Source organism: Musa acuminata, chromosome BXJ3-7 (assembly GCF_036884655.1).
Source record: "Musa acuminata AAA Group cultivar baxijiao chromosome BXJ3-7, Cavendish_Baxijiao_AAA, whole genome shotgun sequence".
NCBI classification, from domain to species: Eukaryota; Viridiplantae; Streptophyta; class Magnoliopsida; order Zingiberales; family Musaceae; genus Musa; species Musa acuminata.
Genome location: NC_088355.1, coordinates 39,151,181 through 39,168,649, shown reverse-complemented (window position 1 = coordinate 39,168,649; position 17,469 = coordinate 39,151,181). Strand labels below are relative to the sequence as shown.

Below are 17,469 nucleotides of genomic sequence, written 5' to 3'. Positions count from 1 at the left end.
CATCTGAATGCAATTTAGAGTAAATTGATATAATATTATATTATTTTTAAAAAAAATCATTATTTTTTATTTATAGTAATTTTTTAATAGAGCTATAAAATTTTATTTTCGTCACTTATCCTGTACATTAAAACTATAGGTTTTTCTCGTCTACCTCTCTTCATTTTTTATATTTATTAAAAATGACTCATCCTCTTCATAAAAAGAATAAAGTATATTTTAAACAATTTTTCATCTAAATCCAATTTAGACTAAAATGATATGATATTACATTATCTTTTATCATAAAATCATAAAATTTTTATTTTAGTATTTTTGAATTGAGTTATAGAATTTCACCTTCGCCACTTATCTTATACATCAAAAAAAAAAAATTCAACGGCTATAGGTTTTTCACATCTCCCACCCCACATTTTAATATTTATAAAAGACAACTCAATCTCTTTATAAAAGTATTAAGATATTTAAAAAATAATAATTTTTTTTATCTAAATCTAATTTAGACTAAACTGATATTTTTTTAATAAAATCATAAGATTTTTTATTTATGGTATTTTTGAATGAAGTTATAGAATTTTGCCTTCGCCATTTATTCTTTACGTTGAAAAAAAACAACTATGGGTTTCCTATGCATTCTTTTCATTAAAAACAACTAATTTCTATTTTTATGCAAGACAGCCCATTCTTTTCATTAAAAAATATTTTTTATATGAATCCAATTTAGACTAAATTGATATAATATTATATTATTTTTTGATAAAATTATAAATTTTGTTTATAGCATTTTGGAATAAAGTTATAGACTTGTATCTTCACTACTGTGCATAAAAAAAATTCCTGCCTTTTGATATTTATGAAAGACAATACATTCTCTTTGTTAAAAGATTAAAATACTCTTAAAAATAATTTTTTTTTATATCTAAATCCAATTTAGATTAAACCGATATGGTATTATATTATTTTTCAATAAAATCATAATTTTTTTTATTTATAGTATTTTTGAATGGAGTTATAAAATTTTGTCTTCCCCACTTATCCTTTGCATTAAAAAAAAAATCATGATTACGGGTTTTTTACTTGTCTCCCTCGCGTTATTTCTATATTTATGAAAGCTAATTCATTTTCTTTATAAATATATTAAATTAATTTTTCATCCAAATCTAATTTGGACTAATATTATTTTTAATAAAAATCATAATTTTTTTATTTATAGTATTTTCGAATTGAGTTATGGGTGTTTTGACTTATAATAATAAAAAAATAATATAATCTTATTAAAAAATATCGTAACATTATAACTTTATTCAAAAATATAATAATCAATTATGTTTAACACCAAATCCGATTTAGCTTGTTTCGATAGAAAATTAGATGGGACAATTTTTATCAATTTAAGAAGTATGAGCTCTTTTAGGCATTTCGGAAAGGAATGATGCTATTCATTAAAAAAAAAAATCCAAAACTGTGAGATTTTTCATCAAAAATTATTCAACTATTTTTTTAAATTTAACTATCTCTTAAATACTTGGGATTTTATGATAACAACAATCTATATCATAAAATTCTTCGAAAGACTCGAGCGTTTAAAGAATCATATGAAATGACTCAAATATTAAAATTGATGAGTTAATATTGAATGATGCATTATCCCAAATACAAATATTTTATTAAATTATTATTATTCCCATAGTCGAAGAGAAACTCATATCATATTTATAACTATGAAGTGATGTCTTTCACCAAAATATAAATAGGATAAATGACTATCTAGTTTTCAAATTTAGCGATATGCTAACCTTAAAAAAAAATCATTCTACTAGGAAAATAATATCCTCAATCATCATACATATTATATGTCAAACTAAAAATTAGTCAATATTTTTTTAAAAACTCGTAGCAGACTTTTCAATTAAAAACTTTTAGATTCTTTAAATTAGAAAGTAGGAAAGTCTCACTTTCTTCGTCAGACAATTGAATCCGTCTAACTTAATTAGAGTCAATCAACAACATCACTTAGATTTGAAATAATCAAAATAGTATACTCGATATAAGCCTAACTAAAGCCTAATCAAAACTAGGTTGATCAGATTAAACCTAGTAGGGACATAATAGTTTAATTTTTTTTTTATTTTTTTCATTGATACAACAAATAAAATTTTAATTTATTTTAATTAATAATAATAATTCAATAATGTGTGACATATCATTAATTAAATTCAATCTAATTAACATGATCCTTAAACAAAACAATTGATATTAATTAAATCAAATAACATATCAATTTTCTAATTACCATAGAAATTTGAGATAACATAGTAAATTCCAAATTTATCATGCATCGAAAATTTACCATTAATTAATTTCGAAATCCATAGAAATTCTATCAATTCAAACACATATTGAACACTTTTCATGCATCCAAAATTTGAAACTTTACTATTGATTAATAAAAAATTTATAAGATTTCTATGAACTAAAACATAGTACTTTTCGTGCATCACAAATTTAAAAAATTATCATTATTTAATTTTGAAATTCAAAATATCTATCGATTAAAAATATAATCTTGAAATTTTTCATGCATCTTAATTTTTGAAAGCTTAACATTAGTTAATTCCCAAATTATTTTTATTCTTATCAACATAAGCCAAACGAAGGAGAATGAAGAGTTTGTCCGACTTAGATAGGTGATGAAGGGAAATCCATTTATGACATAAATCTTAATTTCTAAACTCAAAACCTAATACCTATATTTACAATAATATATCAATCAATCATAAGAGAATATTAAGCAAGAAGTTAGCATATGCTCCCAATAAGTTATACAGAATTATTAGTTCACAATGCCAAAATATTTTTATTATAGATATCAATCAATCTTTACAAGTCTAAGTTAGTTGAAATCTTAGAAAAATTTGTAGGATAAAGATATGGATATAAATAAGATAATAACCACTTTGTGTTCATTTATTAAATTGAGGTTTGAAATTAAATTTGAAATATGTCAATGTATAATTTACATATTAATATAAAAATAAACACATATTGATGATATGATTCCATATCTATCCCTTTATGTATATTACAAGAAATATTTGGAGGCATATGTATTGTACTAAAATATAAAGGGGTAAATGTGATATTTTCAAGCATTAAAAGAATAAACATGTAAAGATACTCCAAAATATAAAACCCATATGGAATGACTAAACGGGTATGGATCTTTATTTCGATCCGAACCCGGCCGAGATACGGTTAACCGATTCGAACCGAGTCAATCCACGCAATTCCATTTTTACGCCTACCGGTCGTGCATTCTGCTACCGGAGATCGCGAAGAGCTCATTCGTTGTTTCGGAGGAGGGCGAGGGTATTCCTGGATTCTCATATCTCTCGCTTCTTCCCCACTTAGGACGGCTCGGCCCCTCCAAGAAGCACTCGCATCGCACTCGTTGGCCTCCGAAAGAGATCGGAACCTTCCGAGTCCAATGGCGGTTGCGAATCGAACCAGGCGAGAGCGAAACCCCTCGCTCCAGATCTGAAGCCCCCCTCGCGCTATTCCTCTTTCTATCCCTCCCTTCCTTGATTCTTTGATGCCACATCTTCTCGATCGATTCGTGGAGCGATGAAGTTGTTCGACGATTTGCCGTCGATGGATCACCTTCGATCCGAGGACATGAGCCTCGTGCAGGTCATAATCCCCGTCGAGTCCGCCCACCGCGCCGTTTCTTACCTCGGCGAGCTCGGTCTTCTCCAACTCAAAGATGTGAGGAACCCTAAACCCGTAGATCTGATCGTCTTTGCCTTCGATTCCCACCGCCGATCTCGTTCCATTTTTTTGGTCTTTCTTCTTAGGTCGTCTTTATCTTGATTATATCGGCGTTCTCGATAGTTCTCGTGATGTCAACGGATCCTTCTTTTAAATTTTCTGTTCCTTGATGGATGATGTTGTCGGTTTAATAAACTCAATGAATTATCGACTCTGCTGATTGCGAGTGTGCTGAATTCAGATCTTGTGCAGTCAGATGAATGCGATTCTGGTGAGATCTTGGATTTTTTTGGATGTAATTGATTCGGGCAGCTGCGGAAGTTTGTTGGGTTTGTTTGGTTTTATCATTCTTAAGAAGAGGAGAATAGACGATCACATGTGTGCTCACGGTACCTACTTGTTCATTTTAGATCTGGGGTGATAAGGATGTAATTGGGACTTGCTATGTAGCCAGAGATGATATAACATTCTCTAATTCGGGAAAGAGGTTAACATTCTCTAATTCTGGAAAGAGATCATCTTCTGAGGATAGAGTTAATAATTTTTTTCTGAGAGTTCGCCATATATTTTGGTCATGGATGGTGATTAGGTTGTATGATGTCGTGGCAGTAACTAAGGGTGTTTATTACAGTTATATTTTCTCCTTGAGAACATTGACAACTTTTAGTCAACATTTTATCATTATGGCCTATACTGACTGCTGTTGTCAAGCATGTTAAATCTGTTTGTTAAATATGTTTTCATAATCCTGAAAGTCATTTGATAATTTATTCTCATCACAAGTTAGATAAATGTCATGGCATCTAATAATGTATTCTCATATTTTGTTCTCATTAGACTCCGATGTAGATTAACTAATCTAAAGAAAATAAATAAGGAATTCCATGGAAATTTATTTTTATTGACCAATCAGAAGTTCAGAACTACCTTCCAAGACCTATAATTGTCTCAAAAGGTCCAATATGCACACATTATTGGACCAAAGAATGCAAAAAACATAATAATACATTCTGATCTGGCCCCTACAAAAATTATACTATGTATTTTTATGTCATAGAGTTTAATTAAATAGCAATTTTGTGTTTATTTATCGGTACAACAGAATTTTCTTATAAACTGTTTTGGTTGGCACAGAGATGCTGTAGGTTCCATTTCTTCACATTTAAAGGTTCACATTCTCTTGAACAATGTAATATTGATATAATACAAGTTAAGTGACTCTTCTTCTCACTAGGCCCTAAAAAATATAAAATACAAAAATCTTCTTCTCTGGCTTTGCAAAAATTATTCCAAATCGTGCCACTGATGGCAAGTTACCTGAGGCCATATTGGAAAGAAGAAATATGCAAAAAGATACTGTATATTGGGCAAAGATACATCTGTTGCCAAGATGTTTGAAGGTTGTCAAAGCTCAGACCTTTCCAACTTCTTTGATGGTTTGTCTTCTAAGATAATTCATACCAGTAAAGCTTTGTTAGTTTAAGAAACTTTGCAATGAAAATTTTCTTGCAATCAAGTACTTTGTTGGTGGCATGATACTTCGGAAGCACCACTTCTGTTTAGCCATTGCAGTTTGTTTCTTTAAGCAATGACTTTTCAATCTTCCCTAAAAAGAATTTTTTGTTTTGTTCAAGAAATTAATCAGCACACACTTTGTCCGCTGTTTATCAGTGGTGGAATATAATCGTATTATGCACTAATGAAGATCTTTATTCTGGAGATCTTTTTCTATTATTTCTTTCTGCTATATTCTTAACAGCAGGTTGGTTACACCTACAACCAAAATGGAAACCAAGTGTTTCCTGGTTCAAAGATGCTAAATCTCGTCTAAATCATCATTTGTTAGGACTTTTCGGAGTGAGTTCTTTGGCTTGGACAGGACATTTAGTTCATGTCCCTATTCCAAGATCCAAAGAACAGGACGTCAGCTGGAATGATTTTTTAGATGTATAACCCTATCCTCAACAGTTGGGACCACTTTTTATGGGTCAGTGGAATCCAAAATCCTGATTTGAGTAGCCATTTATTTGGCACTTCCCACGGAGTAGGAACTGCCATTCTAACACTTCTCAATGGATATCATCCACAAACACAAAGTTTATGGCTGACCAATATTGCTCATCCTCATTTTGCTATTGCATTTATTTTCCTTATTGCTGGTCATATGTATAGAACTAACTTCAGGATTGGGCACACTGGCACAGTATCTAAGATATTTTAAAAACACATATTCCTCCAAGGGGTCGATTAGGATGTGAGCATAAGCGTCTTTATGAAACAATCAATAATTCACTTCATTTTCAATTAGGTCTTTCTTTAGCAATTCCTTGGTAGCTCAACGCATGTATTCTTTACCTGCTTATGCATGTGCAAAGAAGGCTTTTTTGAATGTACATGCCTTTGTAATAATAGTGAGGTAATCAAAGAAGGCTCCACAGTCCACACCCAAAACCCAATTGGAGTTTGTACATTGTACATGCCATATATCATTCTGAATTCTCAATGTTCTGTCCACCTATTCAAGCTATTAGATTTTTTTGTTGTTGTATATGTGTACATGTGGAGAGATCCATGCCAAAAGGTGCCAACCACCATGGCAATTCTTACTCATGAGTGCATTGCTTGAGTATTGCAATTTTCAAGTACCTTATAAGGATTCTTTCTAGTACATTTTTGGATCCTTATCCTTTTATAATAATGATGTTGCAACATTTGACTGTGTATATGAAGCACCTATGTCCATCTTTTTTGTGCAGTTAAATGAAGATAAGAGTCCTTTTCAACGAACATTTGTCAACCAGGTATGCGCTCACATTGACTTCTATAAAGTCACTTTCAATTTAAGATTTCTTTTTTAGTTTTGCTCTATGTTATAATGTGATGTGCCATTTTTGTGATAATTCATTGTTAATATAATGTTTGCTCTTCGAACTTCCATATATTTAGTGTTGTAGTTTTATATTCTTGCATATTCTTCACAGTTATTTAACATCTGATATGTAATTTTTTAGTGTTCTTGGTGGTGCAGTCATGTACTTTTGCTATTTCTTCACAGTGTTCTTGATGAACAGCCAGCAATACTTGAAGAGTTACTTCAGTTTGTTGCAGAAGAAAATGCTAATTCTTTATTTTTTAAACCAATGGTGACCATATACTTGGACATGAGCTGATATTTTGGTTTATTTTACTGTCACTTTTTTTTTTATATTTCCCCACTTGAGTTTCTAATTAATTCAGAAAATTTCCGTTGCATTAGTTGTGATTTTGTTGTTTCTAGCGATCTAATATATATAAATTATATGTTCACTGTAGTCTTGTACTGTATTTCAAATAATTTATGTTCAATGACCAGTGACAGGCAACTGTTATTAGAACTTGTAGGTAGGTTTGTTTCTAGTAAGATTCTAAATTCTGGTCTGACACAGACTGGTACAGTTCCAAGAGACCTGGTGGTATTAGTTAAAGTCTACCGGTAGTTAATTGTAACTAGTAGTTAGGCCACAATAGTCTATAAGTAAGCCTTTGTTAGTCTCTCTAGATATCATGTGTTATCTTCTCTCTTTTTTTTTTTTCATCCGGTAACAAAGCTCCTACATTTGCTTTAGCTTAGATTCTTGTGAGGCCTTTCTCCTCCTCAAATTGGTGAAAATCCTAGTTTAGGAGGGTCAGTAATAACATATTACTTTTTGGACTTAAAAACAAAAATTTGAGAACCCTATTCATCATACAAGTACAGAATTGTTCAGTAACAAGTAAATACTTGTCTATTTCCTTTTTGGTATCAAACAACATTTTACCTTAAACAGGAGACTGAAACTGGTAAAAACTTGCTGGTTATTGCTGGTCTAAGATGCAAATATGAAGCATAAATTCTTCTCAATTGTTGCTGTACATGTCAAGGCCAATATTCATCAGACACTTCTTGATGTTCTTTGGGTTGTTTATATAAATGCGCTATATATATTTGACAGACTTCAATGCACTTCTAGTTCTTGATGTAACTTTCTAGTACTTTTGTGAAAAGTTCCTACTTGTCTGAGTGGTTATTTTTCTAATATGTTTTATCCATGATGATCTGATTTTATTGTCTATATTGTACAAAATATAAAATTGCAAAAACAATTTTTAAGAATATACTGATTTCAGTTGTTTTTCACTTTTTCCTGCCATAAGATATCTGTGTCAGCATATGTCCATGCTGCGTTCATGTCCATGCTCCACAGAATGCAGTGATGCTTAACGAACATATTATGCTTTAGTGATTGACTTTTTTTGACTGTTAGCATTTGCTTTAAATCTGATGTTTAACACATTCTTTAATGTCTGAGAACTGTCTCTAGACATGGCTTGACTTGCAGTTTATGTGGACAATGTAACCGTTTTTTAACTTCATCTGCTGCCCCTTAATTTGGCGGGTTTATGATTATAATCAGTCACTTGCACATGGCTGGTGGCATTTTTTTTTGTGTTGACGAATTTGAATGATATAATTATTCTTTTCTGTTTTCCCTTCTAACAAGCTTCAAGTAATTGCAAATAAGTCCTGATTAAAGAGTACTTGCTCCTGGAGATCTTCAGTGTATTTGTTTCTCTCTTCCAATGGAGGGGGCCTTGCAGCACTTGGATGATAATGTCCAAATGATCATATGTTAAGATTTCTGTAACTACATGAATATTTAGATGGTTTTTGCCCTTTTTCTTGAGTTTTACCTTTTTTTTCAACTATAGCAGATCATACATCCTGATGAATCATAATTGTATTTGACATTAGATGTTTCGCTGATCGAATAGGTGAAGCGATGTGGGGAAATGTCGCGCAAGTTAAGGTTTTTCGGTGACCGGATTAGTAAGGCTGGTATTACAGCTTCTCCTTGTCCTGCTTCACAGCAAGTTATTGACTTGGAAGAGCTAGAGGTAAATTGCATATCCCATTGAACTTGTATTTTGTCATCTTTTTCATAATTAAAATATTATTTGTTCACATGTTAGCATGGTTCATCTTACCAGTCTATACTAGTATACCGATCGGTCATTGATACAATACGTACCAAACTATAGCGACATACCGACATATGATACGGTGGGACATACCAACAAATCGGTATGTATTACCCATACCAGTCCTTTATTGGACTGGTACATATTGCCCATATCGGGCGGTATGCCGTGGTATGACGAACCTTGCATTTTAGAATAAGAAAGATCCTTTTTGTGTTTGAGTTTATCCATTTGGAATCTAGGATCTTCAATCTTCTATTTATTTTGAATATCTACTCTCTTGTTTCAGGTGCGATTGAGCGAACATGAGGCTGAACTTCTAGAAATGAATGCAAATAGTGAGAAATTACGGCAAACATACAATGAGCTCCTTGAATTTAAGTTGGTGTTATTAAAGGTAATTTGCTAAGTTACTTTTATATATTTTGATGCAAGTATAACTTCATTTTTATCTGGTCATCAATGTCATGTGTGGGTGTGTTTGTTAGAGATCATATGTTTTACTTCAAAACAAAGTTTTTGAGCTTGTCAGCTTTACTATTTATTTTGTTGTAGCCTCTTGTTGACTTTCAATTGGTTTGTAGCTTGTTAAATGCTTTTCAGCCTTGTCAAGCACGAGGTTTTGTTGTCCTTACCATGGACGGCCAGTCTCGTGCGAACCGGTACATACTGTTGGTCTCATGCGGACCGGTATGCACCATCGCTCATTCCGGTACCAAACAGGTGTTACATAGACCATCCTCGTTTCGAGTGGTCTGCTTCGACCCAGTAAAACTGGCCCGCTTTGATCCATTTAATTAGGACTTTTAGGGCTCACATCCTCGGGCCCTTTGTGAGCACGTTTGAAGTGTAATTTGAAGGCATTCATATATATAAATAAGAAGACGGAATATGCTAGTTGTGATGTTCTTGGTAGACAAACAATGTATATGCCTGTCACTGGACCTGCACTTATTAGATTTTTTATTCCAGGCAGGTGGGTTTCTTGTTGCAGCTCAAAATCATGCAGTTCCAGCTGAGACAGAGTTAGTTGAAAGTATATACTCCAAGAAAGATGATGAGAGCCTATTTTTGCTTGAACAGGTTTTCTTCTTCTCAACGACTAATGATGGTTAGTAATCAATTGCTCTTCGGCCTTTTTGCTTATTGTGACATGCATATCATTATAGTCTGTGCAGCCCGAGCCTTCAAGTAAAGCTGGCTTGAGATTCATCAGTGGGATTATATGTAAGTCAAAGGAGTTGACATTTGAGAGGATGCTTTTCCGAGCTACTAGGGGCAATATGTTCTTCAATCAGGCACCTGCCGGGGAACAGGTTATGGATCCAGTGTCTGGTGAAATGGTATGCATACCTTTACCCCAGTCTGACTCTTCTAATATAAACTGAATGCTTTTGAACTGTGCCCATCCAGTTTATGAAAAATTTTACCTTCAATGAATTCTATTTACTTGGAAGATTTTATTGGCAAAGAAACTAATCTTTTCTGTAGGTTCATGCTTGTCTGTTAATGCCTTACGACATGTTTAAACATGTCTCTATTCATATTCTCTTCTCATTTTATGCAGGTAGAAAAGACAGTCTTTGTAGTTTTCTTTTCAGGGGAGCAGGCTAAAAATAAAATACTGAAAATTTGTCAAGCATTTGGAGCAAGTTGCTATCCTGTGCCGGAAGAGAATAGTAAACAGATGCAACTGACTCGTGAGGTATGCTAATTTCTACTGTATCCAAACCATTCATGTCATCCTCAGTGTCTTCACTCAGATAATTAACATTTCAGCATGGTATACTCTTGGCAAGGGCTGCAAGTTGCATATGGACAAACAACCAAGCTCAGCGGTCAAGGGTTGCTCAAGTCTAGTCTAGCATATAGAAATTCAATATTTGTGGAACATAACCTTCTGCAAAAATGAACTAGTTATGTACTGATCTTTTGTGTGATAGTTTTCTTTGTTCTCATATTTAACAGAGGCAACTGTATCATGAACTTCCCCACATTGCTGTGAGGTTTATGCAACGTGTGAGCTTTTTTTTAGTTTTTCCATTCAACTGTTTTCGGGGTCTCATGAATCAAAGCTATCTTGAAACTATAGATATTTTGAAGAGTCAAATACTGAACAAGTCTTTTTTGACTATTGACTTTTGTTTGATGATACTAAATGATGATGAAATAGTTAATTTTTGCTCTATTTGCCAGGCATAATACCCCTTAGTGAGCTTATAGTGTTAAAATGCTTTAGCAGTTAGTGCATGGTCAATTAATAATGTCTCTGTGGCATGAGAACTGCATAAAAAATTATGAACAGCTGGAGCTTTTAGATGTCTCTTCATCTATCATTGAAGCTGGGGAATTCACATTATTGCTTTATTGCATGAGAAATTTAGAATGAATAAGTTTGCATTGACTCGTTACTATCCTCATCTAGGTTTCATTGCGTTTGTCTGAGTTAGAAGCAACACTGGATGCTGGAAACCGTCATAGAAATAAGGCCTTAGCTTCAATTGCTTCTCAACTGTGGAATTGGATAATCATGGTATAGCTGGTTAACTCCCAGTTCCTCTTCTTCTAGTTAATTTTAATTGTTATTTGGCTTATAGTTGAAACTAGTTTTCCAATGATGCTTAAATATATGCTAACTTACTGTAATTAGGGCAGGACCTGCACTGCTGATTTTCATTGTATTATATTTTAGGTGAAAAAAGAGAAAGGTGTGTATGACACATTGAATATGCTCAACTTTGACGTTACAAAAAAATGCCTTGTTGGAGAAGGATGGTGTCCAACCTTTGCTAAACCTCAGGTGATAATTTTTGTTATATTATTGTGTTCACCAAGCTGCATCCCAGCTTAATGTAAATTGTTTGTTGGTATTATATTTAGTATAGAAATAAGATGTTTTTGTTGTTTCAATTTTTTTTTTTTGTCACAGATCAAGGAGGCTTTGGAACATGCATCAATTCATAGCAATTCTCAAGTGGGGATAATATTTCATGACATGGATTCTTTTGAATCTCCCCCGACATATTTCAGAACAAATTGGTTCACACATGCATTTCAGGAAATTGTTGACGCATATGGGTTTGTCCTTGAAACTCTAATGGCAGACATTTTGACATTTGCTTTCTGATACTTGTAGACATTTTCATCCAAGACCAATTAAATATCACATGCTGGATTGAGATGACTACATGAGAGTCTGCAGTGACAGTATTTAATCATTTATCCAAAGTCAGATATTGAATGTACCTGCTGCGTTGTATCTAGTTTTGTTATCATTTAGCCTCCACCTGTATCTTGTATGTTTAATTATATTGCAATTCTTTTCTTATTCTAATTGTCCCATAACCATTCTTAGCTATTTGAAATAGACAAATAGTACTAATATGGTTATGAAGTATATTGAAATGTCCATGTTTTGTTTTCGTAATTATATATTTGATTTTAATTCTCTATCTCAAAATTTCTAGTTGTCGAGAGTCTCCTATCTTGGAGTTCATTTCTACTACCTTTTGAATCAAAAGATTGCCATTAGCTAACAACAGACACCATGGAACTTGATATTAAATAGTTTATTTGTCTTAAATAGTTCCTATCGATCTTCTGAAGTTCAAATTTTCTCACACAACTTACAAAAGAATAGTCTGTGACATAATTGACCACCTAGTCCCGTGGAGAGATCGATTTGTAAGGAAGATAAAGAAGAATTGATGATTAAAGAATTCTATACAAGTATGCATAATGAAGAATAATTCACACTTGGTAATTTATGTTGGCTTTCCATTAATAATTCAATTTGTTATTGTGCAGTGTTGCTAGATACCAAGAAGCAAATCCTGCTGTATACTCTGTCATAACCTTCCCATTTCTTTTTGCTGTAATGTTTGGTGACTGGGGCCATGGGTTATGCTTGTTGCTGGGATCACTGATTCTTATCCTTCGTGAGAAAAAGCTGGGATCTCAGGTAGTCTTTTTAGCTTGAATTTTGGTAGAATATTTTGTTGGATGTTGTACTGTGTATGAATTTGCTAAGGGTTCCTTAAATGTCAATCAAGGAGTCAGCATGGTAGTGGCATGTGTGATGCGCAATGTTGAGTTTTGTTTATCACATGCCTTATCACATGCTCAGCTTTGCAGATGAGCACACCGATCACCATCTTATCATTCTGATACTGTACATGAGTGTGTCATGCTACATAGCTTGCATGGCAAGTATTATCATGGTATTTCTTTTTGATGTAAGATGTCCTAAGATGCTTTAATTAAGTTACTTTCCGTCTGCCCCTAGAAATCCCAAGTGTGCCTAAAAGGATGATTGATACTTTTTTTCCTGTCTCTAGGTTGTTCTTGTTGAGAGAGTACAACATTGAAGATTCTTTAGCAATGGATTGGTTCACGAATAAAAGTATTTCTTTTTCTATTTTTTCCTAGTAACTCTAAACATCCATCTCAATATTCTCATCTCGGTAACACAAATTTTTTTTTATATATTGTTTTTTAACTGCCCAACACTCAGATTCATAAAAATATTGTTCGTCTCACAATTATCTTATAATATATTCATATGTCAGCTAAAACATTTATTTAAAATGATATGTTCACATGCCAGTTGTCATATAATATGTTTATATGCCCAACACTCAGATACAATGATATGTTCATATGCCAGCCAAAACATTTATTTAAAATTTGCTTGCTTCACATCTTATGTCATATCTAAGGAGTTGCTGAGTCTGCTGATCTTTGAAATATAGAGTCTAGTTAAACCATTAGTTTGTTTGTATAAGATTTGAAAGATATGCTTGGCACCTTCAATCGTTTGTTGTTGTTGTGATTACTTTTGTCATCAGTTCATAGTATTTCAAAGTTAATGGTACAATTGCCTTCGATCTATATCTTTTATGTCAGAGCTGATTATTCTTCTACCTAAAGACTGCCAAATTAACTGCTATTTGCATAAGGTAATTAATAACTTTTTTCTTTTTTTTTTTCCAGAAACTTGGTAGCTTTATGGAGATGGCATTTGGCGGGCGTTATGTAGTACTTCTGATGGCACTTTTTTCAATATATTGTGGACTGATATACAATGAATTTTTCTCTGTTCCTTTCCAGATCTTTGGCAAATCTGCTTATAAATGCCGGGATAGCAGTTGCAGGTTTAATAATGTTCATATCTGTAGTTTCGTTGTTAATTATTGATGAGTCTGTTCTATTCGGATATAAGTATTCCATATGATGCTCAAAGTAGCCCAGGATTGTTAGACTTGCATACTGTACCTACTTGTGGTTCAGATGTTGTGCAATGCTAGTTTAATGTGTTTTAAGGTTAGATGGTTTTATTTCACTTATATGTTACTGTTATTTCACTTAGATGGTTTTATTTCAAAGCAATGAACTAAGAGATAATAATCTAACTAATTATAAATAATGTTAGGACTATATTCTTTGACCGTTAATGCAAGATATTGATAGATAAACTCAACCCATATGTTAGCCATCTGAAGTGTCTTATGAGCAAAGATCACCTTGCGTTAGTTGTTTTTACAAGTTCATTACATATTTGTGTTATTTATATTCCTATTATCTTCAGTGCAAACCATTTAGTTTTTATTTTCATTCAGCTGCCTGTGCTTCTTAAGATTTTGTTTCATTGCCACAGCTCGATTCAATTACTATCAAATTACATTTCTGATATCTTGTGAATTAATTAATTGATATTGTGTTAATCTTAAAGTTTTCTATGAATGTCACATTCTGAGTTCCAAATTTTCTTGTTAGATTGCTACTTCTAATTAATTTGTTTTCTTTGCATGCTTCAGTGATGCACATACTGCTGGCCTTATTAAGTATCGTGATCCATATCCATTTGGCGTGGATCCAAGATGGCGTGGGAGTCGATCTGAATTGCCCTTTCTGAACTCCCTCAAAATGAAGATGTCAATATTATTAGGTGTGTCCCAGATGAACTTAGGCATCATACTGAGTTACTTTGATGCAAAGTTTCATGGAAGCTCCCTTGATGTACGGTATGTTGTAGATATGCTTGGTATATTTTGTGTCTAATCTTACCAACCAACTTAAGGTTGAGAGATTCTGATTTCTTACTCCTTTTTCAGGTATCAGTTTATGCCACAGATGATCTTTCTCAACAGCCTCTTTGGTTATCTCGCACTCCTTATTGTCATCAAATGGTGCACAGGATCTCAAGCTGATTTGTATCATGTTATGATTTATATGTTCCTTAACCCAACCGGGGATCTTGGAGAAAATAAGTTGTTTTGGGGTCAGAAAGAATTGCAGGTTGTACACATTGTATTCTTCTTTACAAAATGATGATCTGTAAGTTTTCACTGTGCTCCACAATTAAAGTTTGCTTGTTTCGGAATGCAGATATTGTTATTGCTTATGGCTATCGTAGCAGTCCCTTGGATGCTCTTTCCAAAACCATTCATCTTGAGAAAGCTTCATACAGAGGTAGAATTTTAGTTCTTAGCTTTTGATTACTGCTCCAGATCATGGATGAGTCGGTTATTTAAAAAATCTGCATTGGGATGTTCAAGCGATGTCATTGACCAACTTACACGCAATAGTAGCTGCTTGATTCTCTTGCTTACTGTATATATAACTTATCATAGTTTAAATAATGTTACTTGTTAGTTTAATGGGAAACACAATGTCATTAAGCAGCTGATGATGTTTTCTGCTTTATTTTCTCTAGTTTATGTCATGACGGGATATAGCTCATGATGAGCTTGAAAGCTATTTGTTTACTTTAAGAGAAAAATAGAACTGAGTTTCCTTCATCATCTCAATTTTCTTGATACATATGTTTGTCTATGTACATTTTTTTACAAGACATGAGACTTAGTCTGAGCTATAATTATTAGATGCATGAATTTTTTTAGAGAATATGCTATACAGCTATTACAGTGTGCATGGTGTCTTGGGTAGAGATTTCAAGGCCGGACTTATGGTATCCTTGGGACATCAGAAATGGATCTTGATCATGATCCCGATTCTGCAAGGAGGCAGCACCATGAAGACTTCAATTTTAGTGAGGTATTTGTGCATCAGATGATACATTCTATTGAGTTTGTTCTTGGTGCCGTCTCGAACACTGCATCTTACCTCCGCCTTTGGGCCCTGAGGTATGTAACATTAGCTCTGACAAGTTTTTTCTTTACGGTCAACACAGTATTTATTGGATTTTCTGGTTTCTTTTGTTACTCAGCTTGGCACACTCAGAATTGTCAACTGTCTTCTATGAGAAATTGCTTCTGCTCGCGTGGGGGTGAGTTTGAACAATAATTTAATATGTTGCTGCTTCCTTTATGTAAATATTTTCCTTACAGTTAGTAAATAACTGATTTAATTATATTCAAGTTTCGGAATTGATGATCCCTAAGACCATCTAGTGTTGTTCTATTCTGCTAGAATCTTGTTATGTTGCTACGAAGGCAAATTAAATATACGAGACACCAGGAGTTTGTGACTTTGGTTTATTTGAGAAAATCATGTGTGCAGGTACGACAGTGTCATCATCCGGATAGCAGGGCTCGCTGTCTTCGCTTTTGCAACAGCATTCATTTTGCTTATGATGGAAACCCTTAGTGCGTTCCTTCACGCGTTGCGTCTTCATTGGGTTGAATTCATGGGCAAGTTCTACCACGGTGATGGCTACAAATTCAAGCCTTTCTCATTCAAGTTACTAGCAGATGAGGAAGATTAATAGGTGGTGGTATATGACAGAATCTTTTTGCTTTATTGGAAAGTAGAGGAGAACAACATGATAGAAAAAAACAGATGAATGTGGAAATTGTTATTGCACTGAAAGAAAGCATCAGACAAACGCTGCAGGTGCGACAACTTAGTTGAGCGCACCATTTAAAAACCGTGCAGATGTTATGCAAGCAGTCGGTTTTGAGAAATTGAAACAGCTGTGCAACGTTTGCAGACTGACAGGCCAAGAGATCACTCAGACGAGGAATAATGTTTTTGAATACACATTAGCTGCATAAAGTTGACAGATTCCAGAAGATGTCCCTTTCTAATTTTTAGCTCAAATGTAGATTCTGTTAAAAATTGAGGTCTACCATGACCCCTGATATTTTGTTCTACTCACTGCTATATTTGAAACCACTTAAAAGGAAAGTCTATTGTTTCTGTCATTTCGGCTGTTGCACTTGATAATTATCTCTATATATATCGTCAACCATTACATATAATTCTGGGCGAGTGCTGATTAAGATTTATATTGTATCAAGCAGGGTCTGTCGTAGCGATACGTACCGGTCCGAGTGTACTGTAGCACTACAGTAATACTACAGTATTCGATACATCTGGGTGTAGCGCTCGGTATACCGTATCGTATCCATACCGAGCCAAGATCGAAATATCGGTACGGTACGGTATTGCGAACCTTGGTATCAAGGATCAATTCTTGCGGTTGTACGTCGACCATTAGTTATGATGCAGAAACAATTACTTAGATTGGTGGTTGTTTTCTTCTTCTTTTAACTTTGTTAGTTACACGGTTGATTTCTGTTTTGGAATGACCAGAATTGAGGTCCAGGAAACTAGCACTACCCGAGCCAAAGTAATAATGGAGCTTTCATTTCCCTTGATTCCGATCCGACGGTCCTGATCTGATCAACCTTGCCGAATTGGCCCGATCGCTGGACCGGATTCTAAATGGACTAGGCCTGA

The 17,469-nt window shown here is 33.7% G+C and overlaps 1 protein-coding gene across 1 annotated transcript; it reads left to right on the top strand.

The window, feature by feature from the left end:
• The first annotated feature begins 3,349 nt into the window (after window positions 1-3,349).
• Window positions 3,350-16,931, top strand: LOC103992567 (V-type proton ATPase subunit a1). Its single transcript, XM_009412322.3, has 18 exons — window positions 3,350-3,765; window positions 6,525-6,569; window positions 8,560-8,682; window positions 9,056-9,163; window positions 9,739-9,849; window positions 9,936-10,109; window positions 10,334-10,471; window positions 11,192-11,299; window positions 11,459-11,566; window positions 11,696-11,844; window positions 12,574-12,727; window positions 13,759-13,919; window positions 14,583-14,789; window positions 14,880-15,063; window positions 15,154-15,237; window positions 15,715-15,911; window positions 15,995-16,054; window positions 16,288-16,931. The coding sequence occupies exons 1-18, from the start codon at window positions 3,625-3,627 to the stop codon at window positions 16,490-16,492; spliced, it is 2,457 nt and encodes an 818-aa protein (XP_009410597.2). The 5' UTR covers window positions 3,350-3,624; the 3' UTR covers window positions 16,493-16,931.
• The last annotated feature ends 538 nt before the right edge of the window (window positions 16,932-17,469 follow it).

Coding starts and splice junctions, on each gene's coding strand:
- LOC103992567 (XM_009412322.3), top strand. CDS start 3,625: ATGAAGTTGTTCGACGATTTGCCGTCGATGGATCACCTTCGATCCGAG. Junction 10,110..10,333: donor ATCCAGTGTCTGGTGAAATG/GTATGCATACCT, acceptor CATTTTATGCAG/GTAGAAAAGACAGTCTTTGT. Junction 15,064..15,153: donor GGGGTCAGAAAGAATTGCAG/GTTGTACACATT, acceptor TTCGGAATGCAG/ATATTGTTATTGCTTATGGC.